Source organism: Amphiura filiformis, chromosome 7 (assembly GCF_039555335.1).
Source record: "Amphiura filiformis chromosome 7, Afil_fr2py, whole genome shotgun sequence".
Lineage (NCBI taxonomy): Eukaryota > Metazoa > Echinodermata > Ophiuroidea > Amphilepidida > Amphiuridae > Amphiura > Amphiura filiformis.
Genome location: NC_092634.1, coordinates 25183575 through 25198321, shown reverse-complemented (window position 1 = coordinate 25198321; position 14747 = coordinate 25183575). Strand labels below are relative to the sequence as shown.

General features: G+C 37.3%; 1 protein-coding gene across 1 annotated transcript in view; it reads left to right on the top strand.

Annotated features, from left to right (window-relative positions):
* Positions 1 to 14747, top strand: part of LOC140156944 (iron-sulfur clusters transporter ABCB7, mitochondrial-like) — a 31059-nt gene that overhangs the window by 3827 nt on the left and 12485 nt on the right. The window contains 7 exon segments of the mRNA XM_072179986.1: positions 2494 to 2583; positions 6085 to 6288; positions 7360 to 7489; positions 8642 to 8842; positions 10146 to 10225; positions 11371 to 11547; positions 13251 to 13425. Of these exon segments, the coding sequence (XP_072036087.1) occupies positions 2494 to 2583; positions 6085 to 6288; positions 7360 to 7489; positions 8642 to 8842; positions 10146 to 10225; positions 11371 to 11547; positions 13251 to 13425 (1057 nt within the window).

The window sequence follows — 14747 nt, the reverse complement described above, 5'->3', positions numbered from 1 at the left end:
CTCTGACCTTTTACTTGAATTACTTCCTGACAAAATGGTGACGCTAGCCGATCGCCGGAAAATATTGCAGCAATTTCTCCAGAAATAGTAATGAAATATTTACCTAAATACACCTGAAATGACACATAGAACTGAGAATTACATCAGCAACTCGCATAGTAACAAATTGGTAGGTAAAGCTATGTACAAGGAAGTATTTAGGGGGTATTTCAGAATTGCCTATTGTTATTACAATGACATTACGTAACGGTAAGCTTACGTAATTTGTTTACCGACCGATATTCCGGGCAAAGGAACACTAGCCACGAATGCGAGGGCATCCGTGAGCAAATTCGTGGCTAGTGTTTCTCGAGCAAAGTAAATGTAAACCTGTATTTTAGCTAGAGTATCTCGAGCTAGCTTAGACTGCGGAACTCAGTCCTCAGTGATAGTTAGCCCGAGGTACTCACACCTCCGTCACTACGATTTCCACTGTCCTTCTCCGTACGAAGGTCTGAGACTCCTGAGCATATGCCAGGGTACACATAAAATACCACTTTCTCTCATAAATACCACTTCCTACCACCATTCCTCACGTGAAGATGTAGTCCGAGGTGCTCTGACGATAACACTCCGATCGCCAGGCAATCTACGTTAGTAACGTTAGTACGTTGTAGTAGGCCAGTGGGACAACGAAAACGCTACGTGAACGAGCTAGTGAAGATGAGACTTAAAACAAAACATATTTGGTGCATGTTCGTAAATTTTGAGCACATTTGAGGATGTAAAAGACCAGACTTGTGACTGTTATCGTCGCCGTGTTTTGAACTCTTTCCTATAAATAAACTGAGCTCAAAAAGAAACTTATAATTTTTCACAACTTGTGAATCACAAGGTCATATCTTAAAATACTGTCAATCAAAATGAACCAAAATTACACACAGGATTACCTTAATACTCTACTCAAAACACATGTCAGTAACCAAGCAGTTGTCAAACTGACACAACAGCAAAATGCACTGTCATGGGACAGCTTCCTGGACTTCCTTCACTTTCACAGCCCAACATTTGGCACCCAGGACAAAAATTCTGTGAGAATGCACACAAGATTCTTGCACAGATGATAAAACGGTGCTGCTTTCTGCTTTTCATACACCTTTTTCATGAAACAGGGCTGGGCTGTGAATGTGGTCCAGGAAGCTGTCCCATGTCAGTGCATTTTGCTGTTGTGTCAGTTGGATTACTGCTTGGTTACTGACATGTGTTAAGAGTAGAGTATTGAAGTAAATCTGTGTCATCACCGCGACGTGTTTTCTCGGTGCCCCGTTTTTACGTACGTAGGGCATTCATGGCCCTAGTGAGGAAGGAACAGGGCCATGATGTTTCGGGCTACTTAAGAACAAGTATTTAAAAAATATCAGTTAAAAATTAATATTCCATACTTAAAATTTTAAAAACATTGACAAAGATGATAGAAAATACTGATACATTGGGCACATGTACAAATGGGGAAGATTTTTCTTATTTTTAAATTCAACTACTAGCCCCTCCCCGGTTATAAGCCCACCCCCAGTTTTGAAGTTAAATTGCCCATCTAGGGGGTGGGCTTATACCCGAGTGGTTACGGTATTTACAAATCTGCTCTTTATGGATTCAAAATTGATTGATAATTTTCCAATTTTTTCCAATTTTGTTTGCGTACGTGTTTGCCGACAAACGAGGACACACACAAGATTTTTCACCCTAAACTGTGGACCTACTTCCAACCGAGGACTGTCCTCGGTCTCAAACTGCTGCAAAAGACCTCAAATGCATGCTAGATGCTTTAAACGCTATTTGCCTGAAACCGAGGACCACACGTGTAAAAACTACCGTCCGCAGGGTGATGGCTAAAATTCCGTTTTGTATTATACACAAAAAAAATCCGCCATTTTAGTCCACGGTTAGGCGATGAAAACACCATACACACGTCCTCGGTTAGATAGCAAAACACAATGTCCACGTTTGGAGGCAAACACAGACAGGGGTGTGTGTGTGTGTGTGTGCTCCCACTGATTTCGAGGCTCTGCACTGCATGCTCTATTAGTCTGGTCTTGCTTTGAGTGCACATAATTTATTCAAGCATTATGTTTAGAATTTAGCATCTATGTATGTCACAGGTTTTTTTCCCTGTCTCAGGAGCAAACTGCCTAGATCCAAAATGACGTGTGGACAAGTAGCTAGCTAACACCCTGATTTCATCCAGACTGCAGTCTGTCAAAAATCATGGTGCAAAATTAAACACAAGATTGTTTCATTTACATTTGAGGCAAGTTTGGGTTACTCCTTCATGTAATTACTAATTATACACGAAATTAGGGTTAAGGTTAGGGTTAGTTTAGGGTTTGGATTTAATAGGGTTAGGGTTAAGATTAGGGTTAGGGTTAGGATTAGCTTAACACAAAATAATTACATGAAGGATCTACCCAAGTTTGTATGGAAATAGACCTAATTAATCCTTTTCTTCTTCCACAGGTACACTCATGCATTAATCGCAAACATACACAAAGCCAAAAAGTTTTACCAGTTAAGAAGACTTACTCATTTACAAGCAAATACCTACAGGTAGGTACATGTAGTATAGGTACTGTACATATTGTGTTAGGTGTTTGATTTCCTCATGTAACTTCCCATGTAGAATTGTTTGAAAATGTGCAACACAAACATATTTATGAAATTTGAAGTGATTCCGGTAAGTATTTTAGTAAAGGAATTTTTAGTGATTCGGTGAGAAAAATTTGAAATTTATCAATAGAATACCGGTAGCAATTACGGATAAGTCCGGAAGGGGGGAATAAGTCTATAGAGTTACATTAAGGAGGCACACAGGATCACTAATTATCCATTATTATTCACCTCATAACTCGAAAACTATTTATGTAAAGTATATAAAAGTAGACATTTTTTGAACGGAAATGAGCTCATCAATCCATTTAAAATATCAGTTTTGGGTCAAAAAGTACAATTTTCGAGAAAATCCCAAAAAACGGCTTTTTTGACCAAAAATTTTTGGTCCGCCATAAAAAAATTATTTGAAAATCAAAAACTGTAAAACATGAATTTTTTAATTTAGACAAATAAATCTAGAAAGTGTTTTTTTATTTTTTTTTTTATTTTGCTTAGTTTTTAAAATACAGGCAAAAAATCAGTAAAAACGTGTGACCCGTGTTCAAATTTTTTAATCATGGGTGATAAAAAAAGTTCTAGGCCCTAATTTAAAAAAATGAAAAAACACTATCTAGATTTTGGCCATATCTAAACGTTTGACTTAAAAACTTACCTCAGTGATGCTTCATTTAGACGCTATGGCGGACCAAAAATGGTTAAAAGTGGTCAAAAGTGAACTTGCCGAAAATCGCGATTTAGAAAAAATACAGCGGATTTTAGGTCCATTTTTGAAGATTATTCCATAAATATATAATCCGGTGACTTGTGACGTTTGGTCAAGTTAGAAAATGAGAAGGGCGTCCAACTGCAGCAGATTGGCATTTTTTGGTGAATTAGAAGGTAAAATATACAATTTTACTAAATTATCCGTGCACATTCGGCAGATATTTATCCACATGGTGTAATCATTTTATTTACTGCAGTCTTGTTTCCATGGTGCAGCAGAGCTTCCGGCAAGGCAGCGGGCACAAGCGTCAGCGTCAGCGTTTGAGGAGCGACAGGGCGGCAGCGGACAGACAGACAGGTTACGCTGAATAAGTTGCACAGTGCATGGTAGTGTTGCCGCTGAATCGAAACCATGATTATTTAAGCACAATTTTGTCCTGATAAGAACAAAAAAAGATCATGCTCTGTATTAAAATTTGCGGACATCAGAACATTAAACGTAGCATAGAATAACTGACAAGCAATTATTTTAGCAGATAATCAGGAAGTTTTATGAAATGAAGAATAAATTGAGACATAGGGCCTATTATAATTGTGATTTCTGTTTTGTCCTAATTTTCTTAATTTTGCTTTAAAAATGCAATGTTTTTAATTTATCGTTTTGGTGATTTTCTTTCCTTTTTTTTTTTTTTGTGTTGACAAATATTGCATTTTATGATCATTGTCCTTTTCTGAACCGCAAACATGATGTTGTTACGACTCATTGCTTTTTTCTTTTTAGTTAGTGCTTGAGAGGCACCACAACGGCCCGTCCGCGCCAATGAGATTTTAACGCCCGTTATAGCTAGGCCTACACCACAGGAATCCCAAGTAAAATTTGTAAAGATTCTGATGTGTCGCATTACTCAATATTCCGTTTTTGTTATTGTAATTGTTTGTTGTTATCATATTTTATTTTTAACTTTTTACGGATTATCAAACACGTACAAAGGTCATAGCCTATTATAGGCCTAAAGCTACAATAAAGTTGTAAAATATTTTGTACCGCATAAAAAGTGAATAAAATACAACAACAAAAAAAAAGTGTGTCTGTTGTTGTTTTCAATCAAATAAACGTGTAAAAATTGGGGTAAAAGTTGTAATATGTCTTGAATAAACTTCTTGTAAAACGGACAAAAAGTAGGCCTATATAATTATTATGTTAACGGGCAAAACACGGAGAGGTCACAAGAAAACTGAAAAACACGGAAATTGACATAGCCTAACAAAACCGAATTTCAAAAGTAGAAAACGGAACACTTGTGGCTTTAAATTAGATTGTGGTTTATGCAGTAGGCCTACCGTATAGGCATCATGCTATAAAGAGCGTTTAAAACACTGCATGAAAACATTCACGAAAAATGCTTTAAAGCAGTTTACCTTTTAAAGTATGCAGAAAACATTATAAACGTGAAAGTTGAAAACCAGGCAAACATTGCAAATAAAAAGGCATTCGCCAAAACATTCGCAAAAAGTGTTGTAAAACCAAAAGCTTTTATCGCAATCATAATCAATCAGGAGTAGAGAACGTTTGAAAACGAATCTTAAATCCGTGTTTTAATAACACTTTGAAACATTATTCAGGGCCTTAGGTATCTAATATAGGCCTACCGGTAGTAACTGCTTGCCTATTTTTTATGGTCTTCAAAATTAAGACGAGACTGATTTTTAAACATAAAACAATAAGCCTAATGATGTACGGGCTAAGTCTAGCCTACTAGCAAAATATTTAGGGCCTACGTTTTCTATCGTATCTACCAGATTGCGTCATCATTACAGGGCTTCTTACGGGTAACTACTTCTTACAGATAAATTTCATCTTTTCAAGTTCAGAATGAAACTTGAAAAACAAAATAAAAACAAACAAAAAATTCACTAAATTATGTTCATATAAAAAACCTATAATTTATACCACTATATCAGCACTTTTTTGGGCGAAATTTATCGAGTAGGCCTACTGATTCTAGGATGGGGACGGTGTGTTGGTCTGTCGGCCCGCAGTTTCGCAATGCAATGGTGCAAGCTTTACCTATACCTTGGAAGAGATCAATACGATAAAATACGGTAGTGATCGCGATTGGCGACTCAGCGCCTCAATCAGCAATCACCTCGCCCATCCAGTTTATCATGTGTGCGTGTCTTTGCTAGCTATACGCCGCAGATACGCGTTTCGAGAACGCTTGATATATTATGGGAAAACAATGATTTATTTGCTTTTGCATTTTGACGAATTTTTAATGAAAAAGGGTCTTTAAAATAGCTTTTCTTATGGTTCAAATTTTAAGATTTCTTTAAAATCTATTAATGACAAGATAAAATACGGTTTGAAGGTGACATTAGTGATGAAAACTCAATTTTGGCCATGCAACACTTCAGTGATCCTGTGTGCATCCTTAAGGTACTTTTTCGCATAATAAATAAATAAAAATGAAGTATTAAAGGTTTTCTAGTTGGACTAAATGCAAGATTTCCATAAAGTGAAAGACTAATCTCCCACACAGGGAGTGTAGAGTTCAAATGGAGTCACACCCCCTGTGTGGAATATTAAGGTTGTGTCTTCCATAGGGGGTGTATGGATTTTAATTGGAATAGCCCATTGGACACATAAAGTGAGGTGTTCGTTATATTAAGTTGGCCAAAGGTTCCTGTTTTGGAATAATTTGTAATTACCGCAGATCTGATTTTGTTTCACAGAGATGGCGCAAAGCACCAGCAGCAGCAACAGGGGGCGCATTTCACTCTGGCAGCACAGGATTATCAGCCAAGATAGAGGGCGTTGGGGACAAAGTCAGCGGATGGGAGATAGTCAAGAATATGTTGACTTATATATGGCCAAAAGACGAGAAAGGAATCAAAATTAGAGTGATGATAGCACTAGGACTTCTTGTGGGGTCAAAGGTTAGTACAAGTATGTGACTTGTGTTATTTTGATGTAATTGATAGTTTTATTTTATAGTTTTTAAAAATTTCGGAACTCGCGAAATATGACTTTAATGGTTTGAAACACAACATGGCGGTGCCTATACAGGGACCACATATTATTGGAAAATACTACAAAATTAGATCTGTAATTGCACTTTTATGCAAGAATGCAATTGTTTAAATATATTTGAACATTCTGCTACTTACGTGGCGATTAATTGGATGAAAATGTAAGTCAATATATATTATATAGGATGATCCATGCAATTTCAGTTTGGGGGCGCTGTGAATTCACAGACTCCTCGGAATCCACAGTCCGTCTGTGAATTCAAAAACTCTTACTAACCTTTTTCTGCATTTTTAGCTAATTTTGTTTCAAGGTGCTTACATGCGGTGGTATCTGCTTAATTGCATCATTTTGCATTGCTTTAAAAAAATTGCACAGACAGAATTTTAATTTGCACAGATGAATTTGAAGCAAAAAACTATCCATTTTACCAAACAGACAGCCTAAGTGTTTTATTTGCTGCTAAAATTGAAACAATTAGTGAAAAGTATGTGAAATCACAGACCCCAGGTATGTGATTTCACAGATGGGTCTGTGAATTCAGAGGAGTCTGTGAATTCACAGCGCCCCGAAACTGATTTCACGATCATGACATGCATGCCAGTTTTAAGCTAACCTGCTATGGTATAGAAATTTCTACACTTCAGTCACTTTTTCTTTGAAAAAAGATGGGGGAGCATTCTAATAGAAGGGAAGCATTATTGAAATTCCCTTGGGCAAGGAATTACCTGCTTAATGGTTTCGGTTGCCCATTATATATGAGAACTCGGGGAGCCGATTCTTGCTGTGATGGTAGTGTGCTTTGAATACTAAGGTGTGCACTTCTGCGGGTTGCTACATGTAAATAGTTTGTTGTGGTGTGTCTTGGGCCACAGTGGTCAGCTACAATTAACTGAAACTGAAAAAGATGCTTTGAGCATTACATTATGCTCTTTTAATTTGCAAAAGTACTTGATGTTGACGGTTTGATTGTTTTTCAGGTAGCCAATGTGTATGTACCCTTTCTCTTCAAGTATGCCGTAGACAACCTAAATGATCATCAGACTTTAGCAGCAGCCACAGCTGTAGGAGGTACTGCTGTAACAGTTGTAACAGCTCTGCTGATTGGATGTAAGTAGGGGTCTGATGCATGCGTTGTCCAATAATACTGCCTGTATAAAAACAAAACAACCATAGCAAAACCTAAAGCCATAATGTACAATCTTATGAAATTGATGAGTTCTTTTCAAACCTGATTTTTGGGATATTTGTTAATATCTACACATGTCCCAACTTGCACCTAAATGGAATCAGCAAAATTGGTTGTGCTTGTCAAATCAACAGAACAATTTTGCATAATGTCATATTCAGAACTCCATGTTAACAGCCAAAATAGCCGATGGGGTTTCTTTCACTTTAACTCGTTATTTCGACTTAAAATGGACTAAGCATGTACGCAATGTAAGGCGTGTGGATGCTTTATTCTGTACCGCGCTATCTGCATGTGTGTTTATCGCGGAGCCACTAGCATTCATAATGTTCAAGATTGGCCAAGAATTACTTAATTTACCTGTAGTATGCCAGCATTTGTTAATGTTAGTTTGAGCACTTTTCAACCAATTCCTCCTTCAATATATTGAGCTATTGGTAATCCAAAAGAAACATTGAAACATTATTTTCATAAACCGTATTCCTGATTTGCCCAAAGGTTGAATGAAATGATAGCCAGTTGAGACTTTAGAGCAACTTAAAAAATTTATGTGTTTTAAGGGATCTGGAATGAGCATTTTGAGCGTTTCGACAGTTTTGTGGGACATGAGAGCACATCAGACATATCAAATTGCATTCTGAATACGAAGAATGTCTTTCTGATGTCAAATAGTTTTCATTTTTTGAAATTCACGATATAATACAAATTTATTAAAAGTTGATATTTTTCACATTTTTGATATATAACATACACTTTAAGAATATATCATTAGATTTATAAAATTTACTTGAGTACTGTTAAATATCAAAAATATCAATTTTAATCATTTGCCATAAAATGTGTATTACATTGCAATTTCAAAAGTCAAAATTATTTGATATCAGAAGGACATTCTTCGTATTCAGAATGCGATTTGATATGTCTGATGTGCTCTAATGTCCCACAATAAATACTGTCCAAACGTTCATACCCCACCCCTTAAGCTAATTATGTTATGTAGATGTAACAAAATTATTGTTTCATATCAATAATTCCCATGTTTATTCCTCCTCCTTCATTATCATCTTCCCCAGATGGTGCAGCCAGAGCTAGTGCGTCTCTCTTCAACGAGCTCAGGAATGCCATCTTTGCCAAGGTGGCTCAGAACTCTATCAGGCGTGTTGCAAGGAATGTGTTTCTTCATCTTCATAGACTAGATCTCAATTTTCATTTATCAAGACAAACTGGTGCGCTGTCAAAGGCCATTGACAGGGCAGTAGGTAAGGGAATTAGGGGCTATTACTGTTGAAATACATACACCCCCTATGGAAGACATGACCTTAATCTTCCACACAGGGAGTGTGAATTTCACATCACCCATTCAGGTAGTCACATTTGAAATTTACACACCCTGTGTGGAAGATTAAGGTTTTGTATTCCATAGGGGGGTGTATGGATTTCAACTGGAATAGCCCAATGGTTGTGTTGTCAAGATGATAATTCAGGAAAATACTGTAAAAACTGGAAACAAATTTTGCACATGGTGTCACATGTTGTTTAAATTGGCAATTTTAAGCTTCCTTATATACCGTAACCACTCGGTATAAGCCCACCCCCCTAGATGGCAGATTTCACTTCAAAAATGGGGGTGGGCTTATAACCAGGGAAGGGCTAGTGCTTGAATTTAAAAATAAGAACAATCACCCCCATTTGTATATGCCCAATGTACCAGTAATTTCTATCTTCTATGTCAATTTCTTACAATTATAAGTGTGGAATGTTAATTATCAACTGATATTTTTTATATTTGTTCTTAAATATGAGAGCAAAGCATTGACTTGATTTAAGAACTTGGCCAAAATTTAGTACTGGGCTTATACCTGAGTGTACCCTTGTTCCCAGAATGTTTTGAAAAATGGGGGTGGGCTTATAGCCGAAGGTGGGCTTATACCCGGGTGGTTACGGTACTTGCACATTGTTATTTTCATGGATGCTGCTTGGACTGCAAAAAGCCCCAAAATAAATGTACCATGCAGGTCATGTGTTTTAGATTGTTCCAGGCGAGCTGTCAACCAGATCCCCTTGAGGGTATTAAGGAGGGCTGTTCAAACTACTCCACTGAAATTTTTAAGGCGAGTGGTCGAGCTGTAAATGAGAGTGGTGGGCAAGCTAGGAGAGTTGTTCTTTATTTATGCGTGATAAAGGATACCCAAAATGCCAAAAAAATTAATTTTGAATTGAGTAAAATCTATCAATAGATTTCAAGTACCGTATATATGTTTTACTGATATTTAGTCATAATTTGTGAATAGATTTTTGCGAAACTATTGGGTGAAGTCATAGAAAACAGCTCCCCTGGTGCATTTAAGGGGAGTTATTTATAGCTCACACCGAAAGCACTTAAGGAAAGCTGTAGGAGAGTGACAGGTCTAGCTCTCCTCAAAACATAAGGTCTGGGTATAAATATTTCATCATTATTATGCATTTAAGGGTTTTGTGGTTTTGGTTTTTAAAGCTTTAAGCTTTTCGCATACCATGTCTTGCTCAATAGCTAATGATATTTCTAATATCATTAAACCATTTTGTTGTTTTACAGAGGCATCAACTTTGTCTTAAATGCGCTTGTCTTCAACATAGTCCCTACAATATTTGAGGTCGGATTAGTAACTGGAATTATGGTAAGACTTTTTTCAATGTTTAGGTCTTGTCTTTAAAAAAAATTAGGTGCACTACAAATTGCACTCCTTAACCCCATGAGAACTACCTGCTGATTGGCCAAAAAGAAGTTTTCATTATCAATTGGACCAATCAGCAACATTGTTAGAATAATTTATCATGCAAAAAAATTGGGGTGAATTATTTGCAAAGCTCCATTCTGATTGGTGATTAAAGTGAAGATATTGTGTAATTGACCAATCAGAGGCAATGTTAGATCGGCAGGTAGTGCTCAGGGGGTTAAGATGTTAAGGTGTGCTGTACGTGTGTGATTGGGCAGACTCCATTTGAAATTCATACTCCCTGTGTGAAAGATTAAGGTCATGCCTTGCATTGGGGTGTATGGATTTCAACTGTTCGGTATGTTTCATCGGAAACCATGTTTTTTCAATCCAGCAGTAACAATCAAAGTTGCTGACCATTGACCTCAGTATTATAAACCCCGGCTCTCTTTGCCTGGGTAACGTTAGGTTGCATAGGCACATGCCGCTTTCACACTCGGTTTCACACAATGGAGGATAAAGTTCACTAACCTTTGACCTTTATATTTGTATCATTCCACAGTATTATAAACTCATGCTCTCTTTGCCTGGGTAACGTTAGGTTGCATAGGCACATGCCGCTTTCACACTCAGTATCACACAGTGGAGGACAAAGTTCACTAACCTTTGACCTTTATATTTGTATCATTCCACAGTATTATAAACTCGGGCTCTCTTTGCCTGGGTAACGTAGGTTGCATAGGCACATATGCCGCTTTTACACTCAGTATCACACAATGGAGGACAAAGTTCACTAACCTTTGACCTTTATATCTGTATCATTCCACAGTATTATAAACTCGGGCTCTCTTTGCCTGGGTAACGTTAGGTTGTATAGGCACATATGCCGCTTTCACACTCAGTATCACACAATGGAGGACAAAGTTCACTAACCTTTGACCTTTATATTTGTATCATTCCACAGTATTATAAACTTGGTGCTCCCTTTGCATTGGTAACGTTAGGTTGTATAGGCACATATGCCGCTTTCACACTCAGTATTATGCAATGGAGGACAAAGTTCAGTTCACTAACCTTTGACCTTTTTATTCGTATCATTTCCACAGTATTATAAACTCGGTGCTCCCTTTGCGTTGGTAACGTTAGGTTGTATAGGCACGTATGCCACTTTCACACTCAGTATTACACAATGGAGGACAAAGTTCAGATTTCAGATGAACCAAGCAGATAACAAAGCCGGCAATTATGCAATAGATTCACTAATCAATTTTGAGACAGTCAAGGTAGGTGCATTTGCATTTTTCTTTTTTCTATATAGTGTGTTCTTAAGGCTGAACCAAAATGACTTTGTACACATATCCGATATTGATATCTTATAGATGAAGTGACTGGTGACATCACATGTTTACATTCAGAATGCCCTCTGTTGATAATAATACACAGTATCATGGCAGTCAAGTTAGCTCAATCATTCAGGCGTTCAACTATGGTGCGAGAGGTTGCGGGTTCGAACCCTGGCGGTGCCTAGTGGAAAATTGAGTTAGCTTGAAATTCCCTGGACAAGGAACTTACTGCTAATTGTCTCGTTGTAACCCGTTTAAAATCGGGAGCTGATCCTGGTTGCGATGGTTATTTGTGGAATGTCTAGGGTGTGCGCTCTTGTAACAGCAAAGTCCCTGATTTGTTGTTAAATGGTTTATGGAATGATGTGGGGCCATAGTGGTCAGCGACAACCTGTAAAGTGTGCTGAAGCTTGTGGATCAACGTCTAGGCGTTGTGCCTGTGCGTAGCGCACTATAAATCACTGCATTTTTTTTTATCTACAATGTATGACAGAACACATAAAATATTGTCAAAACCCAACTTGCAAAACCTTTGCTCGTGGCACCTGTTTGATAACAATGTTAGTATTATTTTCTCTAAAACCAAAAGTTAATGCATGTATGTAAACTATAGAGTCCTTTGGCTGGCAGTTCTCCACCTCAGACCAATGGAGCCTACAGAGGGCGTATTAAATGTAAACAAATGTCACCTCATCTATATATCGGCCGATATCTGATGTGATCTAATATTTTTTATGATTTTTTTTCTCGCAGATTTGGAGGGTCCCTGGACCTAGATCCACTAACAAGGATCATTTGTGGTTGATTAAAAAAATTGGGGAAAACATTACCGATTTGTTATAAAAAGTTAAATTATCAAGATTCTGGTAACAGATCCAAGAAAATGAAGTACTCACTCGATATATTTCAGTTCCTATCAGGAACCTTGTTCACTCTGCAATGACTGTAAAAACGTGTTTCTAGTTGTCAGCCGACCCAAGTGGCTGTGATGCCGCCGCCACTTTTGTTGGTTGCTGTTGTGAGATGATCTGGTCATAGATTCTGTCCAATTTGTATGCCCCCTCGTCCTTGTTCATAGTGTTTTTGCCCCTGCTCCTGATCCAAATAGCTTCTTTAAGCCAACGCGTGGTTTTGTCTGCTTCTTGATCGATGATTTTTGCCTCGTCCCAGCTGATTACATGGTTGCTAGCTGCGACGTGCTCAGTTATTGCCGATTTATGGATTTGGGATGTGGAGGATTTTCTTTGAGACCTGGTGAAATTTTTGGCACTTATTTTTTCAGCTTCAGTTTTGTGCTGACAACTAGAAACACTTTTTACAGTCATTGCAGAGTGAACAAGGTTCCTGATAGGAACTGAAATATATCGAGTGAGTACTTCATTTTCTTGGATCTGTTACCAGAATCTTGATAATTTAACTTGACTTTGAACGATCCTGATGAATCTCTTCAATATTGTTATAAAAAGTTTGTGTTTCACTTTATAATCTATTAAAGATTTAAAATACATTGGTTTTGTTTGTTTTTTGACACTCAGCCAAAATTTATTAATTTTGGCTGAACATTTTTAGAAAATATATTTGCAAAAAAGATTTCAACAATAAGACATTTTAAACTTTGAAAACTTGTGTGAATTTTTTTGCAGTATTTCAACAATGAGAAATTTGAAACTGATCGCTACAATAGGGTGCTACGGAAATACGAGGATGCAGCGTTGAAAACCTCCACTAGTCTAGCTCTTCTCAACTGGGGACAGAATGCAATATTTAGTGCATCACTTGCGACGATTATGGTACTAGCCAGCAAAGGAATTATGGCAGGTCAGTGCTGTTGTATTAGGGGACTGAGGGCTGGCATTTTCTTCGGAAGGGGTGGGTCCAAAATATACGGGGGGGGGTCATAAATTTTTGGAAAGAAAAATAGGTGGGTCATAAAATTTTTGATGACCAAAATGTAGGGAGTCACAAGATGACCACAGATAGTGTGTTTATTTTATTCACAAAGACTGATTTCAATACAATTTTAGCCTGTTTTGGGGGTAAGGTGTATCGGTGGTGGGGACAAAATTTTGTTGTTGCAGAAATAGGGGCCGCAATTTTATTGACGCCAACTTTTTGTAAATTTGGGACCCCCCTTCTGAAGAAAATGCCAGCCCCCTTACTGGTTTTGAGTATAGATTAATGTTAATTCAATGCATTGAAATCGAATTGAATTGAAATGAATTTTGGGCGATTTTCATTTCAATGCATTGGAATTGAATTGGAATCGAAATGAGTGGGCTTGGGCATGAATTGAATTGGATTGGAATTGAAATCATCGTGAGCAATGAAGAATTGAATTGGATTGGAATTGAAATCATGTTGAGTGATGAAGAATGAAGTGGAATTGAAATGAAATTCAGCTTTGATTTCAATTCAGCATTTCAATTCACAAGCAGATGTCTGTGATTCCAGATCATTCCACCTGCAAAAAGTGCCCCTCCCCTGTTCTGAATTCTGATACACAAATATTTTCTAATATGATGCAAATTGATTCTTAGCATTTCCAATGTTTTAAATTGCTTGATATGATCGATAATGTGAGTATGAGATCCCCCTAAACTTGCCAAAAGATCTCAAACTTTTGGCACTAATCATAAAGCCCCTATTTTTCTCAAGCTCCTAATTTTTATGCTCAACAGTCATTGTACATTTGAACAAATTGTGAAAAAACCATTAAAGCAAAATGCTTTATATATCTTTGACAGCTTTTTTCACACTTTTTCAAAAGTACAAGGATTTTGGGTGTAAAATCTTAGGAGCAGGAGGCAAGTAGGGGCTATCTATTATTATCAAAACCTTGATTTTTGACATCTTTGAGATCAGTGTGGGGATAGGGTCCCATTATCGATCGTACCACAAACCACACACCTTAAGTTAATAATAAAAAAATAATGTGCACGGTGGACAAGAAGTTAAGACAAATATTAGGAAGTCAGCCTAAGAAGTTCCAAAGATTCATAAAATAGGACCCAGAGGTCAAGGATCACTCGCATTGTTTGAATGTGAAAAGTGAGAATTCCTTGGTAAATTATTGAAAACTGCCACTAGTCAAGCTCCTATCAACTGGGGACAGAATGCAATTATGTATGGTGCTAAGAATT